General features: G+C 49.5%; 1 protein-coding gene across 1 annotated transcript in view; it reads right to left on the bottom strand.

The window, feature by feature from the left end:
- Positions 1-389: 389 nt before the first annotated feature.
- Positions 390-26,283, bottom strand: part of LOC119094917 (FAD-dependent oxidoreductase domain-containing protein 2) — a 95,460-nt gene continuing 69,566 nt past the window's right edge. The window contains exons 2-12 of the mRNA XM_037217828.1: positions 15,072-15,282; positions 14,156-14,322; positions 13,264-13,406; positions 12,615-12,751; positions 11,324-11,438; positions 10,056-10,424; positions 4,791-4,954; positions 3,429-3,594; positions 2,539-2,664; positions 1,858-1,970; positions 390-641 (exon numbers count right to left, since the gene is read on the bottom strand). Of these exons, the coding sequence (XP_037073723.1) occupies positions 415-641; positions 1,858-1,970; positions 2,539-2,664; positions 3,429-3,594; positions 4,791-4,954; positions 10,056-10,424; positions 11,324-11,438; positions 12,615-12,751; positions 13,264-13,406; positions 14,156-14,322; positions 15,072-15,282 (1,938 nt within the window). The 3' untranslated portion in view covers positions 390-414. The remainder of the gene's footprint in view (positions 642-1,857; positions 1,971-2,538; positions 2,665-3,428; positions 3,595-4,790; positions 4,955-10,055; positions 10,425-11,323; positions 11,439-12,614; positions 12,752-13,263; positions 13,407-14,155; positions 14,323-15,071; positions 15,283-26,283) is intronic.

Genomic DNA, 26,283 nt, shown 5'->3' with positions numbered 1-26,283 from the left:
AATAATTTTGGGTGTTATGATCGACTAGATAGATATTAATACACATTAGGTGTCAACACCGCAAGGGCCCGCATGCATACATTGCGGGGAAATGGCTTAGCCATAGGTTTGGAAACCGCCAAGTTCACCTTCCCACTTTCGAAGCCACCTTTGCACACAATTGCGTGCTACTTACTGGCTGAAATCGTACAAGGGCACCTCGTCACGACTACCTCGCGCAGTCCTTAAATCCATGCCCAAAGCAAGCGAGAAGGCCACATCATAAAACACAAATATTCACGGCGCTTTTGATCCATCAGCCCTCAGTCCTCCTCGGCGGCCAAGAGCGCACCACTGCCGAGCACCGCGCCCCCGGCGTCACGGGCCGCTGCCGCGCCGGCGCCCGGTGGTCCTGCCACACCCAGGACCGGCCCGCTAACTGCACATCAGTGGCCGGCGGCCCGTGGTCAGCGCGTGGCGCAGACAGCTGGCCCGGCGGAAGTGGCGCAAGTCGCGCGCCATGCACGCCTCCAGGAAGCGACGCAGCGGTAGCACGTGGGAGCGGCGCGCAGTCCAGTCGGTGAGGAAGTCCTCCAGAACATGATGGATCAGGGTGGCGGTGGGCAGTGCCCGACCCGTTGGCTTCAACATCATGTCCACCTCTGGAACGGGCAGGCTGTGATATGAGGGTTTCATGGGTGAACGAGGTGGTTCGATGAGGTGCGTTGGGTAACAGAGGAGAAGCGACGACCTTAAGTTTTTCCGGAGGAAAGAAATGGTGGGTGAAGAAATAAAATACTCATGATTACCACAGAACGTCATAGTCATAGTACCCATGCCATTCTCCATACGTTCACTGTCTCCTGCCCACACCTTTACACGCCTGACAGTGGCGTAGTTAAGGGAGGGCTTCTGACACTATAAGTTCCCTCCTTTGGATCTGAAAGTCCATATAATTTCGAGCAGTGATGATGTTTGGGGGCTTTTCAAACATGGAAAATGGGCTCCGAGGCATCCAAATAGGGTCACGAAGCTGAAGGGTCCTTTGATCTGAAGACAGGGCTTACAATCAACGAAGGGAGGCCTTACTGGGCTGAATGCGTCCCAATGACTTGATTTACGCCCTCTTGGGCTAAATCCTGGCTGTGTTACTTGTACCCTCGAGCGCCTCATGACGCGCCCTGATCATAACGGAACCTTGCACTGCTCTCATGGAGATTCATCGAAAAGGTTGACTTAATATGCTGGTCGGGCAAAAATATTTTAAGGTTATGTTCCAGTCAACCACTAGCCAATTTGCTTAAAGTGGGGATGGCCTCACATTTGGACCTTTACGTGTCCACGAGAAGTAAACGTTTCGGCGGCGGTGGACCTGACAGACCGTCTTATCTGTTGAGTCACTTGTATGTTTGACACGAGAGGCTCGACTTAATGAAGACATGACCAATACTGTTTGCATTGTGAAGAGTGGGGCATTAGTCGACGTCCAGAAGGTACGCTAAAAATCACTGTGGGACAAGGCTCAACTAAATTTAGTTGTCATTGAGGCAAAATTAAAGCAGTAAATGTGTAAGTGGTGAGGCCGATTACATCTTCATAAACACTGTCGTAGCGTGTCACGGATCAAAAGTGTCCTGCAGCAAGTAAATGTCAGAACACCTACTTGCTGCATGATGGTTAGCCAACGCAGTATGATAGGATGCGATAATGATATGAAAATATTTAATCTGCTGGCACATTTCTTCATCTAGTCTCAAACCTGATACAGCTGACATGCTGATATTTTGATCAGCCATGTTTGTCATTTTTGTTTTTTTTCCGTATTTGGGTGAGGGGACGCTGGGAATGTTCTGGTTTTCATAACATGCCGACTCTCACCAGTGGGTGGGTGCTGATAGAAGTACATCACCGGGTGCAGGAAGTTTGACTTGTCGGCGTGCAGCGGGTCCGACACGGCCCGATCCCACCGGAACGTGTCCTGTTCCGGTCCGCTGGAACACAGCCCAGACATTGACGCCTCCAGTGGAGCCATGCCTTTTCGCTCCAAGACGCCGCGACTGACCCACCGGCACTGATAATCCTAGTGCTTGTTTATTCCTGTGGCAGATGCGCATGAACGCCCAACTGCATTCAACTTTTGAAAGCTGACGCATTAAGCAGCCCTAGTCCACGATCTGGAGTAAGGACGCTTGTGACGTGCCACGACAGCGCTTTTGTTTCGTCACATATGGAGCTTCTAGGGGTTATTCCAGTAATTATCGATCCAGTGAGTGCAGCTCCTTTCGAGTTACCTCCTTCGCCGGTCATGGACACTGCAGTTAGATGTACATGCGACTGGCTTCCGATTGTCAGCAACAACGTTTGCCTGAGCCTCTGTCTGCGCTTCGCCGGACAGCACTGCTGCCGCTGGAGCAGCCGTCCATACTCGACCGCCACGTGTCCAACGCCGGTGTCCTCGCTGCACCAGAGCCAGCCGAACGCGCTGGTACGCCCACCTGAAGTCATCGCCATACTCCAGCAACAGCACCAGCAGCTGGTCGGCCGCGCTCGTGCGCTCACCTGAAGTCATCGCCATACTCCAGCGACAGCACCAGCAGCTGGTCGGCCGTGTGGCCCGTCGTCTCGGTGAAGCGGTGCAGCAACGCCACAGGAAACTCGGGCACCAGCAGGAACCCGCCCCTGCTCCTGTCGAGGGAACGAGGACGGCTCGCAACGGAACTCAGTACGGCAGGAACCGGAGCCGGTCACTGTCGAGACAACGGGACAGCACGGATTGAATCAATGCACTGAAAAGTCGACTCCGCTCGTGCCAAGGAAAAAGAGACGGTTCGTAGCGACATGCGGTCCTGCTGCGCACCAAACGTCGCTCTGTGGCACCCGCCCCGAGGAGACGACTTGAAGCGTGACGCAGACGCAGGATCGCAGGATCAGCGTGGAACTATTCGCAATCGACTAATGTGGACTGACTATTGCTCCAAACAAAATAGACGGGGTAGAATTGATCCAAGTGAATTGGCGTTGCTTGTTTGGGTAAGAATTTAACAACGTTAAACACAGGCTTCTACATGTTCACAAAACCTGCAGCATCGGCCAAAATACAGCACACTACAGGATATGATTATGGTGACATATGATAAGATATTAATATTTGTTGGCAACTGTATCAAGCTAACCGTTGTTATTGCAACGATGACTGAGGCTTGCCTGCAGCGACTTAGCCAAGGCTCAATGCTTAGTGAAACGTCGACGCCATTTAAAGCGATGCTTTTCGCACAACGCCGCGGCTCAAGTGTAATTTCAAACATTGCATGTTGAAACAGTTCAGAAGAGGGGGAAAAGACACATTCGCATCTCCATTCTGTAGCGGGGTCTACGCTTCTCTGCTAGCTGAACATCTCAGCTACAAGCATAAGAGGGCGACGTGAGAGCTCACGTACGTGAACACCTACTTTTGGAAGACGATGATGTCGCAGAGGACGGAGAACATCTGGTAAGGTCCCGCCGCTGTGTTGAGGCGGCGAACCACCACATTCACCAGTTCCGCTAGCGGCCACAAGGTGGCAGGCCAGGCGGAACGGTGGTTCCTCCATTCTAAGATACGGTGCAGTGCTCGTGCTGAAACACAGTCGTCTACACGTTAGACAGCAATATGATTGGCTGCAAATGCTGCCATATTTCCATCGCCAATCACCAGACCCCATCGTCAATTTTCGACATGCGATGCATCATTGTGGCAGCGCGCTCCATAAGGCTCCATATCCCATCATTTGTAAAGTGATTGCCAATGTTATTACCTTTTCGAAAGACAACTTTGTCGGCACTGTCAAAACTCAGAGTGTCGGAAGCGCATCACGTAAACCTATCCGCTCAGCCGCTGACAGGCTCCTTTCTATCGAACGTCTCGCCGCTTGGGACCTAACTTCCGCTATACACCGACGGAGTCGCTGCCTCGAGTTCAGTGGTCCCGGCCTTTGACGCTCCAACACCACCGGTGCCGTGTGTGACAAGGCGCGATGTTCAGCTTAAGTTTTTTTCAGCCGCCCTACCGATGCATGTCTTGCATCATTCCGTTCTGCTTTCAAGGTCACAAGCCCAGCAAATGTTACCTAAAACTTGTGGCAATATTTTTTACATTCAGCATGTTTACTTTTTATAATTACGCATCATATATTTACTGAGCGGTCCAGCCTGGGCCTTACGTGTTCGACAAGCCGTTTTCACCCACTGGCAACAGGCTTGGGCAGTTTGCAGTAACACGAAACGCAACTGAGTTTCTAGATAGGATGGATGAAATATTTCATATTTGCACGTAAATTGTTTGATCTGTAGGGATTATCTGCAACATTACAAGATTGACACGAATTCACCCTACTCGACTGACATTCACCGGCAAAACTGTCACTTCATAAAACAGCTTAAAGCAAGGGTTGAAGCCAGGTACAGAATATGACGGGATGACCTCTGGATTAAATGCCTCACATCACATTGGACATCACCTATGTCCTACTAGAAGTTTGACGGCGCCTGGGAGCTTATGTGTGCACCAGGAGTGTACCGACGCCTAAAGGCTTATCCGTGTTCCACGAGTCTGACGTTGTGCCGGGCCGCGCCCATTTACCAGAAGCATGACCGCATCGGCGTGCGGAAGTATGGCAGTATTTTACATCCCGCCCGTGTCCCGGAAATATGGCAGTGCCTCGTACCACAGCAGTGCACCTTAGCGCCAGTGGCACCTCACGCGCCACACGGGTACTAGCGCCGCCTCACACGTCGTCTCTGCGTGAGAAGTGCGCCCGCGCCTCTCGTCGCACCTGTGTACCGGAAGCCGTGGATGAAGCCGCCGGCCGACCTCCGAAAGTCGAGCGCGTGACTGGCCACGCCGGCGAAGTAGAGGCCCGGGCTGACCGGCGAGCCCCAGTCGGCCTTCACCGCCGGGAACTTGGCGTGCGCGCTCGTCGTGCCCGGACTGGTCGCACTGCAGACACGGTTAGGGCCAGATGGGATGGCTGGCAGTAGAGAGTGCCTCAGCTGCTGGGGCTGTTTTGCGCTTTGATCGATCAAGGTCCGCTGGCAATCATAATGTAGAATGGCGAAGTGATAATCATTGATCATAATACCGAAAGGTTACGTTTATGAACGCACTACCAACCTACACAGAACATGGCAAAGCATCCTCCGTTGAATGTAAAATGGATAAACTGATGCGTTGCCAAAAGTTATGCGCAAACATCCATGTGCATAGAACATGCCTGGACAAAATATAGCTTAACCTTGTGACCAGCGGGGTAAGGTATCAACGCCTCGCCAGTGTTCATTTAGCTGCAGAACCACCCGCGCAAGCGTCGTCAAATTATTGGTGCCTTACGACACATCATCTGCGATATACGCGGACATTGTTAGGTCTAGGTTATGTTGTGTCACTGAACTAGACGGATTGAACTGTGGCCACAATATAGTACTACGGAGCATTTCCTACAGGGCTGTGTTTGTCACAGTGGCTGAACTTGACCTCTAGTTCTGATCAGATATATTTTGATTCAACTCTAAATCAGCTTTCGAATCAAACGCATTGTTAAAAGGTGATTGGAATAAGCTGTTGACACAAACAACTTAACACAACGGACTCTTACCCTGATTGTGAATTCAGCAAAGTGGTGTGCCATTCATGATCTAAATTAGTAAGATTTAAAGCGAAATAAGTGTTTCGCGTCCAAAAACAACTAACGATATCTCCAGAATTTCACATGTCCATAACTGATAGTTAAATGGAGTGGTCCACATTTATATGGGAGGAGGGGGGGGGGGGGGGGGCTTGAACTGAAAGAGCAATCTTGAAGACCTGTCGGTGCTGTTCACAATCCTGCCCCACCGTAAGGCCTAAGCTACTCTGGTTTCTGGGCTGCACGCCCGCGAAAATGAGGAAAGGTATATCAGAGAGGGTATTCAGTCACCTTGATTTCAGGACATCACATTACGCCATTCTAATTCCTGCCTTTCAATAAGTCATGTGGTGATCAAGGCCAATAAAAATGTAATTGTAAGGCGTTCATATCTGGTGTTCGTGGGCGAAATTTTCAGATATAAAATACTAAATTCACAGAGTGTGTTGACCTGTACGTGGACTCACTTAGGTCAAAGTTTGAGGTTCATAGAGCATGATCTTCGGGTCAAATAAGGTCAAACAATGTCAATTTCTGGTTGGTCTCTAAAGTGCTCCCACAACCTAGATAACTGTGTCTAAGCAAAAGGTCACATGCTCATTTAGGGTCAGTGAACTTGTTTGACCTTTTAAAGGTCATGGTGACCAAAATCATACAAGACTGCTCTGAGCTTTGCACTTGAATAACTGATAGACATTACGCTAGGCAATGCGTTTCTAAAGAAAAAAATGTTTACCTGCGGCACTTAAGGTCAATGACCTATTCAGACCTCTAAGAAGTCCATGCAAGATGTATAATGCGGTTCCTGCTATCAATAAATTCGAAAGGAGCACCAGCAGCTATCTCATACAGCAAGCCTTAGAGCAATAAAACAGGCTGGTTTTGACCTTGGTCTGACTTCCATACCTGACCTTAGGCCACCTTAATTCGCTTATTAAATACTTGTGTTGCCTAAAAAAGCACCTCAGAGATGTGTGGCTTCTTCTAACACTCCGTTGTTACAACGGAATGGACGACTACCTAGAAATTGACTTCGCTGAAACCATGGTCTAACTTTGACCTGTCATAGGTCAGCAACGTTACAAGATACATCTGAATTTTTGATGCGAAAGGATCCGCTATTTAATTGACTACAGCTATGCAAATTTGGCGCGGCTACGCCGCGTCGCTCGGAAACCATTCTAGAAAGACCTATGGGGGGTCGATTTGACCCCACCCGAGCGCGCGTTAAACGAGCTTATTGAGCAAACATTGGTAATGCCAAGCCTCTGCTACGTTCTGACAGCATAATGTAAATTCGTCGCCCGTAAGTGTGATCATTAAACCAACGTCACCGCATTTCCTTCATCATTATTTCATCACCGCAGGCTTTTGTTGACATTCAGTCCTTATTTTTTAGGTAAAGTTCCAGAAGCGTAAACTTGTTGGTGTTTACCAGACACTATCGATTCCTCATCTAAATGCGCCGCATGATGCCGAATGCTCATGATAAAATAAACCAAATGACGATGCAATTTAACGTCATGAGGTTTAAGAGACCACTCCGTTGAACAAGATGCCAAAACTCTAAAAAAAACATAAAGACTGGTACATATACAAGCTACTTTCAAACTAGGAAAAGTTACAGCTTCCTGATATCGGAAAAATGACAATCCCAAATCTTATTTGGAGTCGCAAGGGCTACCCAACATTACAGAATCTTTCCGCCAGCACCTTTCAGCCCTTAGGTCGCACGGGGCGGTTACCACAACCTTTCAATTATATTTGGCACGTGGCCCTGTCAGCACCAGGGCTAAACAGGAGTCCACTCTGCCCGTGTCACCGAAATGAAACGTAAAAGTTTGCGTCACTTCCCACGCGATAGAACATGATCCCAGACTCGGCACATGCAGCGACCTTCAAACTTGTTCAACATGCTTCACTTAGTTCAAGTTAGGTCGTTCAAAATCCTCAGGAGCTTGTCTGGGCAAAAGTCAAAGTCAAGGCGGTATCGAATCGAGCCGATGGCCTGTCCAGGCCGATATTTCGGGGCGGTGCACAGGGACGGCGATGTTACTGCACGCCTGTGGAGAGTCCCACCCAAGCAGCGTCCCAAAATTCATCCAGTAAGGTGTCCAGGATGTAAACATAAACCCATTACTGGCACGCTGGTAATCCACGCTGATACTCCGGAGGCCTCCGCACGCAATTCGTTGGCGCCAATTCGTTGCCCTCTGACCCCAAAACCTGTCCAGACCATTTGACAAGTCTGAGGCTCCATAATGATTGGTTGATCGCGGACCGATTCAATGCCGATCGGCCGATTTTGAGCAAGGAGAGGGGCAACAGGCAATGAACCGCAAGCTGAGAGTGTAATAAGACGACAAAACATCGACCGCCGCCCAAATGGCCGAGCATTGAAATACTGCATATAAGAATAATTCGATTTCGTGCGGTTGTCATTGCGGCCAAGCACGGAAAAAACGACTTTAAGAAACGAAGTACGACTGGGATGTCACCACCATTTTTGCAGCGTGACGCCTCGGTCAGCCGCATGCGGACTGATGTCGGGACATTGTCATGACAGCAAGGCGGTGTTTGTCTGGACAGAGGACAGCGAGCACAGTCGGACAGTGCAGCCGGGCAGCGCATCTGGACAGCACAGCCGGACAGCACGCCCGCGACCCCTCGCCCCCTCCCCCCGCCCACGTGTTCCGGAGGGTCGAACGCAGCCGGATGGCAATCGCCAAAGTGTATGTGGTGTTCGGACTGCCATCGAAATGACACTAAAATTCCATTGATTATTATCACCAGCGGGCAACAGAGTAAATCCAATCCTCGGGGCGAGCATTTGGTATATGGGTTTCAGGAACTGTCAGAACTCATCGCAAAGGCCGACGGCCGGGAGAGAGAGATAGATATCGCGCGGTGAGGCGTTAAAAATGCATTGGCTCTAGCCATCGGTACCATTTATCAGGATTGGTTACAGGGCCAGTGCACTGGGCGCATCTAAGGCTGCCCAGTGCTCGGTGACCTCGAATTCGACGAGCAACAAACCGCCCACCGCTCCCCTGAGTTCAGTCATGGCATCGGATTATAAGAGATGACGCTGGGGTATTGGCAGATCTTTGATGGTAGATAGCACGGCTGGGGCTTGCTAGCCTGTCGTCCAACGAGTGAACAAACCACATATACAAGCCCCCTGAGCTCGGTGAGGGCATCCGATTATTGAAGATGGCGATGGGGCCTCGGCGGATCCCTGATGGCGGGTGGCACGACTGGGGGCGGGTGGCACGACTGGGGGCGGATGGCACGACTGGGGGCGGATGGCACGACTGGGGGTTGCTTTACTGCAGTCTAAACAGTGAACAAACTACATGTACAAGCTTTATCATGAGTTCTTATGCCGAGAATCAAGGACCTAGATGTGCCTAGGGACTAATACGATGCAGTTGTTGACATTGATTACATCGCACTGATAGAGCATTGGTACTGTTTAACTAGCACCTCCTAGCATTTTGAAGGCTGATTATTCTAAGCATAACAACAGGTAATGCCGTACAATCAGGAGTTCAAAATACTTTCGCTTACACCACATGTACAAGCAACGGTACAAGCTCTGCAGGCCCTGACAACCGGTGGCAAACGGTAAAAATGACGGTCGTCAAATGAGAAGCTGTCAAAAACTGAGTAAGATGCGGACCATTCTTGTCGATACTTATTCAGCTTTGCAGGCACAGTCAAACTGTGATTACACCAAGGAACTGCGCTATCGCAGTATTCGAAAGATAATGTAGGGATCGCGGCCATCTTTTCATTATCCTGCTTATTATGATGCCCCAAAATGTTATCAGCGAATCCACCAGCTGACACACATTGTGAACGTTCGCCGAGGGTCGTACTACTCAGACAACAGCGTGTTGACTGAATGATGGCCGATGTCTCACTACTCGGGTACTTTTTGGCGATGTGTAACAAGACCGTGGCAAATAAGACATGAGCCAAGGGATGGGAAGCTTATGCACTTCACCGTACCAGATCACGTTTGCACCGGGCGTGCGGATGCCGGTGTGAGCTCACCGCCAGGCGTGCATTTTCTGTCTGTTGATGTGCACATCTGAACCTTTGGGTTAAACAATTGCTCACGCATGCATGCCGTGTTTTGGCTGGAACATGGTATGGTATTGTGTGAGCATAATATGCATACCTACGCATAGCTGCATACACACACACACATATATATATATATATATATATATATATATATATATGTATGTATAAATATGCATATCTACATAGCCCTCCCTACATATGTGTGTGTGTGTGTGTGTGTGTGTGTGTGTGTGTGTGTGTGTGTGTGTGTCCACTCCATGCAGTCGACAGTCCTTCCATCGACGACTGTTAAACGCCACACCCAAACTGCCCTCGGAGACTTACCTATCAAAAATAGAAAAATCGAACTTAAATCCAAGGCACCCGACGACGGCGTCGTAGCCATCCCGCATGGAGAAGTTATCCTGCAGTTCGGCGCCCCCCGTCTGCTTGGTCTGCGCCGCGCCGGGCGGCGGCGCTGCGCAAACGTCGCGCGCCGCGCTGCACGCGTCGCTCCCATTGGCCGTCCGGTTGAGGGACGTCACGAGCGCGTGGTGGACGGTGTGCGCACGCGGCTCACGGGACCACCAGACAGCGGGGCGCACGTGAATGCGGCCCTCGTGGCGCACTAGGCGGATCTCCTCGATGTCCGTTTCCAGGAGGCCGTCCAGCGACTTGAGCTGGTACGTGTCGAGGAGGTTGTTGTTGATGGCCCTGCGCGAAGTAATGTTCGACGTGAGGTGGCATACGCTGTTCAAGCGCACACTGTTAAGCACTTGATACGGAGCGACGTGCGACAGTATGCTCTTGCAGGGGCGTTGGAGCACTCCAGAAGAGGGGTCGAAACTTGCATTAGTTATCTTTCCTTGTACATTACCACCCTAACCTTCGTTTTGAAAGGGGGCCGGGGGTCGATGCGACCCTCGAAGACTTGTTGATATCTCTCCGGCGTGCCATGAATTTGCGCCCAATTTTTTCGCTAGCCTATAAGACACTCATTGTGCATATTTTAAACACCAATAACGTGTCTCTGCTATTTCTGCTTTCTGAGAGCAGCCCCATGGAATCAGGATGAGGGTTAAGCATACTCCAAAACTATGTGGTGACGCCCCCGAGGCCCTCGTTTTCCGCGCGTATAACGATTAACGCAGGGAATTCATGCACAGATGTGGGATAGCAGAGACTGACCCGCTGTGCTCCAGCTTTCCTCCCAAAGCTAGCGCGATGGCGTCACGATATAGAGCACGTCGTGTCACATGGCGGCATGATGAGGTGACGTACATCATCTCGAAGGTGTACAACATGGCCGTCAGGTGTAGACGATGTGACGAAGATCTATGTGGTGTTCATGGTGGGATGCGGCATACCGCATCGCCGCGGCTAGAGATCCCGCCGAATGAGGGCAGCCGATCTACATAGCCGTCTTTCAACCGGACATACACACTCGAACGATCCTGTCAGCCTGTGCTCGCTGGCAGCTTGCATTGTTCCGCTGTCGAATACCGACCACCGGTATCGGCCGGGCCACACTGTCATCATCTTCGCCACCCTCCGCCTCGCGTCATGACAGGCTCTCCAAGCATCCGGTGCGCACGGGGAGCGGAAGGACTGACCTCAGGTCGCCCACATAGTGGGTACTCCAGGCGAGCCGGGCGCGACTCCGGGCCACCATGTGTACCAGGTTGGTGTGTCCGGAAATGTTCGAGGCCGTCTCGAACGCAGCGTTGCCTGAAATAAAATTATCTGTCGTCGTGTGTACAGCTGGGAAATATGGTAAAGTGAATGGAGTCGTTTGACTTGTGATGGTGGAACTTTGTTTCAATTATCTCCTTAGAGTGCTTTATGCCGAGCGTAGCGGCGCAAATGACGCTGTCAGCCGGAGACGTCCATAAATGATCCACGGAAACGGATGTCAGTAGCTTTACTGTTGCAGCTTGGCATGATATGCACAGTCCATGCATCCCGGTCGTGCCTGTACGTGGCTGAGATTGCAGCAGACAGAGCAAGGACACAGTGGTTTGTGCTGTTGCCCGTGCCACCTGATAGACAGAGCTGGAACAGACTGACAGCTAAAGCGCACCGCAAAACGTTTATTGATAATGTAATCCACCGGTGACTAATGCATCTGTGCGGTAACGCGCGTCATCTGTATCGGCCATAATCAGCCTGATGGTTAATGTTATCATCCTAAAAACGTCTTGATAAGCGAAAACAGCCAAACCTCACGACATAATGAAGGAAATGCTTTGATGACAGATCAACCACGTGTCCATTACGTAATGATGGCATAGGGAAATACGTTGACAAATTTGTAGGCATAACCTGTAGATATGACCGCAGATACACAGACTTGACAATATATAGACACCTACGAACTTGGAAATATAAGAATGTCCGTATATATATATATATATATATATATATATATATATATATATTTATATACACGGACATTATATATATCACAGCTATACTAACGGCAACAAATATGTGCACACAACTGATACCTCATAGCGATACTGACATAAGTGGATGTAGGCTGCACGCTGGTAATGTGCATCAGCCACAATTGTCACTGATTACTCCATCATGCTTAAAATTATTTTACGCTGATGATGGCAACAATACATCCAATGCCCAAAATATGTAAATCGTCCTCAGAGTTGGGTCCATCATGTAGCATTTTGTGTGGTACTACACGACAGGCCACTCCCGAAAATTCAGGTCAATGTTCATAACTGACACATGGCTCAATAGGACCTAGGTATTGTCAGCAGGACTTGTGACACTGTCATCAACGTGACTGCTCTGTGAACTAATATTTCGAATCCCATGGACCCAGAGAATCCTCCTATCCGCCCCCTTATATCGCTGCGAGTTCCCCCACAGGCTCGGAAAGCGTACCTCTGCCCAGAATGAGCACGTTCTGCCCCCTGAAGCGCTCAGGGTCCACCGCAACTTGGTCGTAATGCTGGATGTGCTCGTGACCGGATATGGCTGGCTTGTTGGGCTGCCACAGGCCCGTGGCTACAATAACGTACCTGGAAACATGTGCAGCAGTGAACATGACACACTGGTGTGCGTACGTCAAGAAGGGAAGGCGTGTCTGCACGCACACGCCTGGTAACACATTAAGTACGCAGCCAAAGCATTGAAAAAACCATCAAACGTTGATACTGGCTTTTAGCCATGAGGCAGAAGGGGTGAGGTTGAGTTGAGCTAATCGACCCTGTATTGAGTTTGGTTACTTGACCGTGACTTCGGCAGATATGTGCGCTACTGTTAAGCCAATCCTGTCAATTCTTGTGGATTTTTTAACCAGAATTTCTCGGAGCGTTATGCTTTAGGAACACTCCTAAACAGATCAGCTTAACTCACTCCGTTGGTAGAAAACCACTTTCGTGATCGCAAAATGGTCTCATGGACGACCACTGCCAACAGAGCACGCGTTGATGGTGGAAGTAATAGCATCATTTCCGGCATGTCTGGTCTCCAGGGTCTTTTGACCCCGATGTCACCTGCCCTCCAAAGTAGCGTGACCTCCTGACCTCACCTGCAGCCGAGTACCCCGGCCGACGTCTGCAGGAGGAGCATGTCCCGGTGGGCCCGCTCTACTCTCGTGACGTTCACGCCGTAGCGTACGTTCAGGCCCGTCTTCCGCTGGAAGTCGCGCAAGTACTCCACCATCGCGTCCGCCTGTCCGTAGGCCGGGAAGAAATGGTGACCGTGCCAGCATGTTGCGCGCCCGGATCATCCCCGATCGTCCCGGAACATCCCGGATCATCCGGGCGCGCACGTGTGTTTGCCATGCAGCACGTACGCGGCAAAATATGCTCTGTGTATCCCATTGCTGGCTGAATGGGCGTCATCGGGGGTCGTAGCCAACAAACACAGAACCTGCTAACGCCCGTTGGTGGTGTATGTGGTACGACGGTTGCAGCAGCGAACGCGCAAAAATATCAATGAAGTTGGCCGAATTAAAACAACAGTGATTAGAAACATCTTTCCTTTGCATTCATTACCAACCTGCTTCCATTACCGGATGGGAGCGTCTCCGTTCAAAGACCACCTAACAGCCGCGTCATGTTTCACTTGCAAGCCTTTTCGCTCACACCGCGCACGCTGGTACGCCCGATGTGTTAGTTTGCGCTGCTTCTGCACCATTGCTGAACTTCACTCCCTGCATCCCCACAATATTGTGTGAGCCTCGCACGCTGGCTGATATTGTGTCCATCCTCGTAGAGCGCCGCAGCTACTCCGGGAGACAGCGGTAAGCCGATCCTCACGTCGGCGCTTCAGAGCCCGCGGTGGCCACAATCAGCGCCGCCAAGTCCTGACGGCATGTCATCACCGACGCCGCCCGCCTGTCGTCAGCCAGCCCCCCGCGGGCGATGAATCCGAAGCGGTCCGACGGCGGCGCGGCAGAGAAACGGCCTGCCACTCACGTGAGGGAAGAACTCGGACGAGTAGCGCCGGAAGACCAGCGACGGGTCGTCACTCAGCAGCGAGTTCCAGTCGTGTCGCTCGTTGAACTCGCGGTTCACCTTCCCCGTGTGCTGTTTGTTGATGCTGATCAGGGTTCGGTGGCGGGGGTACTTCTTGAAGAACGAGCCTGCGACGGTCGGAAAGCGATTCACATCTTTTATGCATGGGATCGATAACGACATTACACATAACGTCGAGTCAAACATTGGATGGCATGAATATTAAATGTCTCTTATTGTGTCAAATGTTGCGAATCGTTTGCAGGTGGAATTCAATTGCGTCGAATGCTGCGAAATGTTTGCAGGCGGAATTCAAAGAACTATATATATATCTGTCCTCTTTGTGCTACTGTGCTCCTGGAAACTCCTGTGCTACACTTGTGCTACGGCATGCGGTTTTCTGCGGTTTCAAGTTTACAGAAAATGATTAACTTGGCACTATGCTGAATACCAACAGTTGCATTGGTTTTTCATTAACGCTAAATCAATGACTAATTTCGCTCCCAGTAGCGCCATTCTGACGCCAAAGTTCAATGTAAAGGCGCCAGCGTCGAAACAAATTCATCCGCGCAGGGAACATGTCGCAATACAGTTATTAGAACAAAAGGAGATGACGCAAACCATTATCAAACAACGCACGGTTGCAGCAATTACGCCCATAGCTCGCGATGTCGGATGACAGCATCACTCACTTCAGCCGGTGACGGGCAGCTAACTCACTTCACCATGGCCCAAGAACCCTCGGTTGCCATTGCCGCTTCGGTAGCGGCGCCAACGCGCAACCCCTCGTCTACGACACGCCTGGCCTGCAACGTCATGGCTGGCCTGGCGTCACGGCTGACCTTGGGGCCTTGCCTGACCTGGAGTCGAGTCTCACCTGGGCTAGCGTCCCGCTCGAGCAGCACGTGGTCCCGACCGGCTCGCTTCAGCAGGTAGCCCATCTGCAGACCGGCCGGGCCGGCGCCGATGACGCAGTACTCCGTGACGTCACCGGGGTCACGTGACCGGCCGGAGGTCAAGGCCAGTTGGCCGGCGATTGGCAGGAGAAGCAGCAGAACACCGCGCCATGATAGCATTAGAGAGGCCAACTGAAACAAGGCGAGAATGCGTTGGTAACCCGCTTAGGCTCAAGTCATGGACGTGCTGATGAAACGTGACGCTGACCTGTTGATACCCACATCTTCTGAAGTCTCTGCCGGCCCCGCCCCCTCCTCTCATTTATAGCTACGCATTTTGCGGGCAAAGGCTGACGGTGCTGGAGCACGGTATGGGCTTTTGGCATTGTTCGTGGACCTGATACACGGAAAACGGAAGCACCGCGAGCGCTTCGAAACGGGAAAGGATTTCGGACGTAAACTACCACCAGGAACTGCGGAAAGCCCAGAATAATTCCGAAAGAATTAATCGGGCATGTCAGACGACATTCCACTGGTGAGGAGAGGGGCTGCTGGTCGTCTCCCCTCTCCTCTCGGGGGAATATAACGCCCCCGGACGTACAATGATAAGAACCGTGAGCATGTACAAACGTCCATAGTATCAAGCTTTCTTAACACGCGCTCCGGTGGGGGGGGGGGTCAAATTGACCCCCGAAGGTTTTTCCAGAATGGTTTCCGAACAGCGTGGAGTAGCCGCGTCACATTTTGCAAAGCTGTTCACATTTGAATAGCGGATCGTGTGGTGTAAAAAGGCAGATGTACCTGATAAGGTAACTTACCTATGGCCGGTCAAAGTCAGGCCATGGTTTCAGCAAGGTCAGTTTCTAGGGAATCTTTCAATCTGATGCAACAACGGAGTGTTTGACGAAGCTATCCATATTTGAAATGCTTTATTATGCAACACAAGCATTGCATGAGCAAATTAAGTTGAACTATGGTCGGGTGTGAAGGTCATACCAAGGTCAAAATCAAGCTGTTTTATTGCTCTAGAGTTTGCTGTATGGGATATACTTAGAGGTCACAATAGGTCATTGACCTAAGCTGACCCAGGTGGACACTTCTTAAAGAACATACTGCCAAGCGTAATCTTTGTCCCTTATTCATTTGCAAAACTCGGGACAGTCTTGTAAGATTTTGGTCACCATGACCTTCAAAAGGTCAAACAAGGTCAATGCCCTTAAATGAGCTTGTGACATTTTGCTTAGAAACAGTTATCTAGGTCCTGGGGGAACTTTTGACACCAACCTGAAATTTGACCTTGTTTGACCTTATTTGACCCGAAGGGCATGACCTAGCAGCCTCAAAATTTGACCTAAAAGATTTCACGCACAGGTCAACACACCCTGCAAATTTGGTGTCTCTAGCTTTCTTATTTCCCGAGATCTTAGGGAGGGCGGGGGTCAAATTGACCCCCTCCCCACCCGAGCGAAGGGTACCTAGCCGGCCACCGGGGCGCGTGTTAAAAGGAATGTTCCACATTTGTAGGGCGTTTGGAACTGAAGTTGCCGTCTTGAGGACAGTATGATGCAGTTCAAGGATATGCCCTTTTTAAAACCCAGAACGCTCTGCTTCCTGAGTTACACGCCCGCAAAGTACGAAAAGGCCTATTTGCAGCCAACTTCAAATCGCCTCCTGATTAACGATGCCATAGAAACGTCATTAGATCCCCGTGATATTATAGGCTGCTTTTTATTTATGGCCAAAACAGCATGACTGCTGAATACATTCGCAAGAGGCGATGCTGCTGCGCTTGTGGTACAGTCCGCGGAAGATGATTGGCTGTCAGTAAGATTTTGCTGCTGAATGCGGGTCGCGAACACAAGCGTGAGCAATTCTGGGTTGTGCGACAATCGTCGCCAACGGGCCATTTTTCTTTATTTCTAGGCCACAGGCCAATGCTATCAAAAACAACGCCACTGTCTGCAAAAAAGTACGGCACCCAAAAAATGGGCGCCCTCTTGAAGTAATAAAAAAGAGGACGCGACGACAAATCTGTCTTTTTTCTCCTGCTGGCGTTTTTTCTTCTGCTAACGCATCTCTTACCAGCTCGGTTGGCACCTTGTGTACCGGAGCACAGAACATTGTACGGGTTTATGGGTTAGCAAGGCATTATCGAAATTCGGGAAACATTGAAGCAATTTTAGATATATATTTACCTAAATATTTCACACATATGGTACGGGCAAATTTAAATCTTGAACAAAAAATTGTGTTTTATAAGAAAGAGCTCTTGAGCCGCAACACCATAAACCCCCGATGGGACTTTGTTTCGAAGGGAGCTCAAGTCCGATGTTGTGACTGAAGATCTGTGCGGAAATTGTGAGAAAACCTACAATTTAATAGTCCCCCGAGCTGTGAAAATGTGAGATCACACTTATTTGACAAAAGAGTGTGAATCGGGGGCTCGAAATGCGTGTGATCACTGATGGTGTGTGCCAGTGGCTTGTATTGGTATTGATGTGATCGGGAGTGTGCGTGCGAGGTTTGTTCTTCTGAGAGAGAGCATTGTTTTGGTATTCTTTTGTCTATTGACTCCCAATATAATGTGATATTTATTGATGGCTGATATATTGTTGCCTATTGATATTGATGCCTGCCTCTACCTTTATGTTGTGTTTGAACACGACAAAGGAATGCTGGCAAACTGAGAGAAACAATAGCTTTCACTTTTTTGCAGGGCTGTTCAGAGGCAAGTACTAATACTTGTACTTCTAATGATTTTGCCAACAATGTGAACCTATTGAGGTATTACAGCATTTAATCAATCCATTGCATGCCGTTATATCAGCAATTCATTTTGGCAGAAGGGGGCTGGTGTGTGCAGCTCATTAGTGGATATGCTTAGTAAAGGCTCACGTTATATGACTTTGCAAAATTGTCTTTCCCTAAATAATTCTGAAAATGTAGCTTTATTGTTACTGATGCACGTTGTACTGTCTTCACAAATCCTGTATGCAGGCGAGCGTTGCTCCTGAGAAATCAATGCCATAGCCACTGCAACTTGCATGGGATGCTGGGCGCTAAGAAAGGTGGAAAAGTATTGCTGCTGGTGTCTCGGGCAGCGCTTAATATGTTTATCATGAGCCTTGTGTGCACTGGCAGCTCCATCATTTCCTTGCATTTTGCCCATCCCACCATAACTACATGCACTTGTCATGTCCCCAGCCTTGAGCAAGCTCAGCATGTTTGCAGTGTCATTTCACCACACGTAAAATGTTCCTGTTGTTTTTTTAGTTAAGCAGCCTGATGGCTGCAGCATGTTGCAATGACCATGGAAGTGAAAGATGTGTGTGCATCTTTCTCACCTGCGTTTTTCTGGATTCCCGAAGCAGGCTGAGCAAGTGATGCCACTTATTGGTTGTCTGCTTTGCTGAACGTGATTTGCATATTGTATCATGTGCTTTGGGCAGCCATATGTCAGATGGGAAGTCAATACAAGAGTGCATACTTGACCCATCTTTACGTGCTGGAATTTATTATGAAAGCGGCATGGATTGCAGTCGAAAAACCATATTGTTGTTCATTATGTCATGCCACAGAACAGCACCGAGAGAGCGCCAAAATGAAGCTATTGGCCAGTGCCATAACACAATGTACCACATTGTTTCAGCATTTTTGTCAAGCCTATGACGATAGCAGCTGTAATTTATCCAACAATGCCAAAGGACTGTCTACGGTAAGAATGTCGTTGCACCCACAATGGTTATATCAGGGCCAACTATTAACTGCATGAGCAATCCTAAGCAAAAAAAAAAAAAAAATTATTGGTAGCCCAAACCTTACCATCTTACCGTAGTTATAGCAATGCTTTGACAATCAATGCATGCCAATGACACAAATTTATTATTTTTCGCATGGCACCACACTTCCAGTTACAAATAATAAAAGACAATTTTACAAATTTATTATTTTTAGCACGACACCCCATTTGCAGTTACAAACAATCAGGACAGCGACTACTGTACACATCACATGGTATCAATGTCAGGAATACAGCACTGCGCGCAACGGTGGGGTCGACGATGAAGTATTGACAAAATCATAACAGCAAAGTAGCAACAGCAGCAGCACTGCATAGTCGCCCATTGATATTAATAATCTGACATAAAAGCTGGCGAACCGCTACGTTGCGCATGTCAAACAGTCCACGAAAGCTTTCCTTACAGCCAGCACCAATACAAAAAGTATACAAATAACCCCACCCACTAATCCGCCCCCCACACACAGCCCCCGCAACGAGAATCGCCGGTTGGCGTCAGCTTTCGTGCGTTTCCAGGTCTTTAGGTTCTGGCTGCCAGATGCTGCCAGGTTTTGCTGTCGGCACAAGCCCATGCCATAACACCATCAAAAAATGGCGTAACGGGGTCTATTTTTATGAACTTCGAAATTGTGTTACTTAGCTTCGTTTTTGAACTTTGAAAGCTTACCAATAGTTCCCATCCACATCTGCTGCCTAACTCAATGTCTTCAAATTGGAACATTCCATTTATTAATGGCAATGTTTGCATTACACATAGATACCTCCTACAGGTTACTTCAACGAATTCATCAGCAATGCAACTTGAGTGGCTTGTGGAAAGGGCGCGTGCCGAAACTGGATGCTGCAGCCATTATTGGTATAGGCGGAGCTTTGATAGCGTCGCTCTGTGCCAAGCAACAGCAGCATTAATCATAACATCCGCATTTCTCGTTTCCCCCTGATGACAAACACATCCGAACCGGCTCTTTGTCATACCAAACGTGTGCCTGCTGCAGTGGACAGCGGTCCTCTGATCGCTAACCTCCCCTCCTCCTCCACTCCCCCCCCCCCCCCCCCCCCACCACCGTGCCGCCGCCCGGCAGACGCCCGACGAGCCAATTAGAGGCCGTCCGTGCCCCGAGGGTGTCAATCAGTCCTCGTCGCCGGCGACGACGCCGCCCAGGAGGCGAGAAGACGGCCATGTCATCGTCGTAAGAGGGGGTCAATAAGCTGCGGAGCCGCGATGGGGCGGGGGTGGAGCCCGTGACTCGGACGGTGTGGGTGCTCTCTGACGCGTCAGCAGAGAGGAGCGTAGGAGGATTACGTAACTGCGATCCGCTGTGGATGGCCAATCGGAGGTGCACGCAAACGGCTTCGTATTTCACAATGCAAAAAAATGCGCCAAGGGCGTTTTCTTAGATTGAATGCTGCGTATGGTCCAGTACAACACAAAAGCGAAAATATGGGCAACACGTAGCTTCAGTTGCATACAATTGCAATTGCAGCTACAATGGTAAAGCAGAACAGGCAAGTGTGGCTATGAGAACACGATACTGAGTAATGCAGCGCACGTTGCATATAAGTTGAGCCTAAGAGGATAACAATCTTAACATGTACCCAGCCAGTGTCAGCGAAATTATTCCGGCGGCAAATAACTGGGCAGTTTTGCAGCTCAAGAGCCGATGATCGCTTTACAGCCGCTGAACGGCAGTTTAATCTGTGCCCTGACGGTGCAGCAGCCCATGCCCGGGCTACAATACAGTGGGCTATCGCTGCGAACATAACTGAAGCGGGACTTCAGGCTTATATGCGAGCTGCTGCTGAATGGTCCCTTCCGAAACGAACTAATTGATATGTGGTCCGATTATCACTTCAGCCGGTAATTTTGCCAAGTTTATTTCACCAAACCCATCTTCAAACGACGTTTTCAAAGAGAGTTTCTCGTACGAAGAATCCTCCTTACAATCCTTTTTTGCCGAAACTGAACACAAATGCTGTATCAAAGAGAGAGCATCGTAGAAGACACATTCGCCGTGCTGTTCTAATTCACCTCTTTGTCCCAAAGCTCCTACAGCACGCTTTATCGGGAGCCTGCTGCGGCCGTCAAACGTGTGTCGTCTTTCAGCTGTCCAGGGCAGACCAGCCCGAGGGCCTGCACTATCCCGAAGAGGCGTCTCCGTGCGAGGTTAAGTTTCGGTTGTGGAAAAAACCCTCCATGGTCGCGGCAGCTCTCCGGCGCTCGCCCATCCCCTAAATCGCACACTTCTTAACACGCACTCGGGGGTCAAATTGACCCCCCGAAGGTTTTCCGGAATGGTTTCTGAACGGTTCGGCAATAGCGGCGCAAAATGTTGCATACCTGTAGAAAATTGAATAGCATACCTCTTGGCATCAACAATTTAGATGTACCTTATAAGGTCGCTGACCTATGGCAGGTCAAAGTCAGACCATGGTGTCAGCGGACAATTTCTAGGGAATCCTTTAATCTGATCCAACAACGAAGTGTTAGACGAAGCCACACATCTCTGAGATGCTTTATTAGGCAACACAAAAGTTGAATGAGCCAATTACATTGACCTAAGGTCAGGTATGAAGGTCGCAACAAGTTCAAAACCAACCTATTTTGTTACTCTAGGGCTTGCTGTATGGTATAGTTTCATTTCGAGTTCAGTATGAATGTCACAAGTCAAAACCAACCTGTTTTGGTACTCCAGAGCTTGCTGTATGACATAGTTTATATCGAGTTTATTGATAGCAGGAACTGCATTATACATCGTTAATAGACTTCTTAGAGGTCATAATAGGTTATTGACCTAAAATGACCGGGGTCAACATTCTTTTTAGGAACATACTGCCTAGCGTAATCTTTATCGTTTAGTCAAATGCAAAAACTCAAAGCAATCTTGTAGGATTTTAGTCGCCTTGACCTTCAAAAGGACACACAAAGTCACTGACCTTGAATGAGAATGTGACCTTTCTGCCTTAGAAACGGTTATCTGGGTTTTGTGGGCACTTTGGAGACCAACCTGAAACTTTACCTTGTTTGACAGTTTTTGACCCGAAGGTCATAACCTAGGAACCTGAAACTTTGACTTAAGTGATTTCAAGTACAGGTCAACACATCTTGTAAACTTGATGTCTCTAGCTTTCTCTTTCTCAGTTCCCGAGATCTGAAGGGGGTCATATTGACCGCTACCCCCCTCCCCCACCCGAGCGAGGGGTATCTAGCCAGCCATTAAATGGCCACCGCTGGCCGATATACTTTTGGGTGAGCAAAACAAAAGCCAAAGCATCGTATCAGTATCAGGAAATGATCTCAATTAAAGCTACTCGCTAAGCCAACCATGCACGCAGTAGATGTCACGCGGCGGTGCAATGCCAGCGGTGCAATGACGATTACCCGTCCGCTGACACCAAACTTGTTCTCCACTAACCCTGAGTCAGGGTGGTGACTATCGCACCATGTCATGTCACCACGGTGACATGTCAGTTGGTGTCGACGGCAATTAAAAATTTACACAATGCATTTTTCGAAGTGTGCATCATACATGGTGATCTCTTTATTTAGTCGATTTATTTTGATGTGTTCGCTGATCGCTGGCTTCAAGTTGCACTTAAAATGTGACAAATATGAACGAATATCATACACAAGTGAACGGCTGGAATAAACTTCCATGGAGTAGGCTCTGAACGTGGAGATACATGACGTCAAACTGCGAGTCGACTCCATTTCAGTACAGACAGCGAGAGTCGGAGGTCGAATCGGCTCCAACTTATAAAAGTCGTGCTAATGTCAAGGTCAGAATCAGCTGTACATGCCACTCAACGCCGCTGTCAAACTGTACCAAAGACCGTTCTGTCCTTATTACAATGGGTAGGCAGTTTTCTTTAGGTCAGATCATCCTGCTATTAAATGCGTTGACGCTCCCAAAGAGGAATGACCGTTTTGCGTTCAGTTTGTGGACATGCTTCAGCCCCAACCGGTCGTCACGCAGGCACTACGTATTTGTATTCTGTTGTGTGCTGGAGTACGTGGACGCGCCAAGGGTCAGGGGTCAAGACCCGCCGCCACTCAAGCCAAGCTCCACGACGCTAAGAGCTCCTCTCGTCCTCCATTATGCAATCATCCAGCGGTCTTTCAGGACTAAGCTCTCTTCCAGCCCGCTTTGTATTTTAACTCCACAAAATCTTCAAGGAATTTGTGCTGTGCTTAGCCACTCTAGGCTTCCTTTCTCCAGCTATGTGTCAGGTTTTCCATCTCCCACAACCGTGTGCAACGTCCATTGTCTTTCAACAGCCTTCCAACAGTTCTACACCAGTCTTCCTCTTTTCTGGGCAGCCCTCTGGACGCCACTCCCCTCCTCTAGACTGTCCCAAAGGCTTTCCACCCTTCTTCAGCCGCCTTCTGCCCCCCCCCCCCCCCACCCCCTCCGCCCTCACCCCAGTTGTGCCCCAGACTTCCCTATCCCTCTGCCCGGCTCTCGTGCTTGGTCTCTCCCCGCCTGACAGCCTGCCCACACCCACAGTCGACCAGCGCGGCCCCATTGAAGACAGACCGGCCCAGCGTGCGCCACGCGCAGCGAGGTGGCTCAGCGGAGCTCCCGCCGGCGGGTAGTTTGACACCCCGCTAACAATGTCACTGTGCTGGTGCGGCGGGAACGAGCCGCCGGGGAGCGCAGATTACTACGCCGGATAGGACAGCCCGGAGGCTGGGATTGTCCCCGGTCGTTTGATAGTCGAGGAGGACTGGGGAGTGTTGGCGGACGGGCGCGCACTGCGTCTGGATATCCCGGTCAGGAAGACGGTTTTGTTATGGCCTTGCGCATGGTGGTAGTTGATCTCTGTGCGGCGCTTCGCTTATTACAATTATTACACTGACGCACCAGTGCAATCATGGCGTTGCCGATGCTGAAGTGCCGGAGCTATTATATTGGCGAGTGTAAAGTTGAGTGACCTGATACGAATGCTTGCTTGGTTCGATTAATAGCCACTCCCCCCTCTCTCTCTCTATCTCTCTCTCTCTCTCTCTCTCTCTCTCTCTCTCTCTCTCTCTCTCTCTCTCTCCTCTCTCTCTCTCTCTCTCTCTCTCTCTCTCTCTCTCTCTCTCTCTCTCTCTCTCTCTCTCTTCTCCTCTCTCTTCTCTCTCTCTCTCTCTTCTCTCTCTCTCTCTCTTTCTCTCTCTCTCTCTCTCTCTCTCTTTCTTTCTTTCTTTCTCTCTCTTGCTCTCTCTCTCTCTCTCCCTCTATCTCTTTCACTCTTTCCCCTCCCTCTCTCTCTCTCTCTTCGCTATCGGCCGACATATCTAATCTAAACTCTCGGAACATGCAAACAATCTAGCCGTTAACCACTAATCTAAATTCATCAAAACACACTGAATGCCTGCAATATACCTCTCAAGACCAGCCCGTAAGCAGCCTTCCGAGTATCTTGTACCAGACCGATGCATAATGCATTACCGCACCCCATACAAACTGGTAGCCAAGGCCTGCCCAATCACTGCAAGCCTGCCCCCTACAAACTCGCAGCCAAGGCCTGTCCAGTCCCCGAAGGATCCCAGATACGGAGGGCGAAAGACCCAGAGACTAGCTCCACCCGGAGCATTCAAGCACGCCTCCTCCCGGGGATGGGGAGGGGGCCGTGAGGTCACGTGCTCACCACCGCCATCTGACTCCGGTCACGCACGGCTGTCGCCCGCGGCCGCGGCGTCTGTGTTGCGGAGCGCCTGGGAGTCGGAGCACGCGTCACAGGCACCTGGCCAACCGCGGCCACCAGCCGGCTCCCTGGAGTAGGGGGGGGCGGGGGGGCTGTAGCGGGAGCATGGCCAACTGGAACGGCGTCGGGACCCGGTGAAGAGGCGCTGAATAGCGGGGCGGGGGGGGGGGGAGAGTGGGGGATGATTGTCACTCATCCCCCGACAACGTTCGACCAACCACTGGATGCTTCATAAAAAACGGCGATAGAGGCGCTTTCAACATACACTTAAGCTCTAATCGGCTCTGAAAGCATCACCATGTATTTGCAGCATGCATTATGCATGTTGCAGGCGTATATGAAGGGGAGTCTCCCACATTTGAAGGTATTCAAGCAAATATCAAATGTGATGATGGTAAGCTCACTCGCAAGTATTGTTACATTTTTAAGTGGACAGGGCTGCACCAGATCACACAATTTCTCTGCCTAAGTTAATGTGCTCCTCAGAGCGACATTGTCTGATCACGTCGTCGTACCTTGCATAGCATTCAAGTCTATTTGATGGCCGTTATATAAGAAATCGTGCACACGAACGTCAAGATACAAACGACTCGACAGTTATACTATTATTAGCCTCGAGTACAATATGGCCTAAAGGAATGGCTGGATTTGAACCTACGTTTTTTATGGCGTCATGGGTGCCTGGGTAGACTTAAAGTAATCCCCCTCCGAAATAACGAAATAGTGTGCATGTCTCCGCAGGCGTGTAGCTTAGAAACAAGAAGGATTTAGATCTTAAGAGGAGGAAGGCCGTGAAACGCACCGAGTGATCTTCGACATCCTCATTTCAGTTCAAAACCCCATATAGATTTTTTTACATTTATGTGGGTTCTTATGAGTAATAAAATCTTATTCGCGTAAACAGTGCATACCGTTGTAAAAAGGTGGCCTACATAAGAATATCATTCCACATCTGAAGTCTTCTCGGCGTTTTTAGTCTGAAGTCCTCACGTTTTCACATCTGAAGTCTTCACTTTACATCTGAAGTCCTCTCGTTTTAGTCTCTTCAGCCATGAACTCGGTGCCAAGCGTCAATAACCCTCACAAAGGTAATGAACATCGGTAATGAAAGTGTGTTCCCAACCTGATATATATATATAATATATATATATATATATATATATATATATATATGAACTGCATGCATTTGCGTTTTCTGATGATTCATATTTCCGCCGCGCAGGGCGTGAAAAATTAGGTGCTAGATTAGTGGACTGGTATATTATCAACTTTTAACGAAATGTGCGAAGATTGACAACTGGGGTATGGAATTCCGTCACGATGCTTGTGAGCTGTTCTACAGGTGGCTGCACCTCAATCATGCAAGGCTAATTACAAACCATTTTGCATTCGCTTCTACCCTGTCATTACCGGGATGATGGTGCGTGTGAGATCGAAGATCATTTTTGGAAAAAGGTAAACGAACATATCTTGGATCTCACAACGTACCTTCAAAAGCTAATAACAATTTTAGGCTCCAGATAATCTTCATGAGTGACATGTTTATCGGCCCTATGCTCTGCTACATACGTAGTCTGCTTGTCTGCTCTAGTTCAGTTGTAAATTTCCATTTTCCATTGATGAATTGATGTCCTCATTTTTTCCTCTGTACGGATGTCGTTTCATAAATAGACGTGCCAAATATGGTGCATGGCCCCAATGCC

The sequence above is a fragment of the Pollicipes pollicipes genome, unplaced genomic scaffold (genome assembly GCF_011947565.3).
Source record: "Pollicipes pollicipes isolate AB1234 unplaced genomic scaffold, Ppol_2.1 Scaffold_4219;HRSCAF=4965_pilon_pilon_pilon, whole genome shotgun sequence".
Classification (NCBI taxonomy): domain Eukaryota; kingdom Metazoa; phylum Arthropoda; class Thecostraca; order Pollicipedomorpha; family Pollicipedidae; genus Pollicipes; species Pollicipes pollicipes.
The sequence above is the reverse complement of the archived record's forward strand: the minus strand, read 5'-3'. Positions and strand labels throughout refer to the sequence as shown.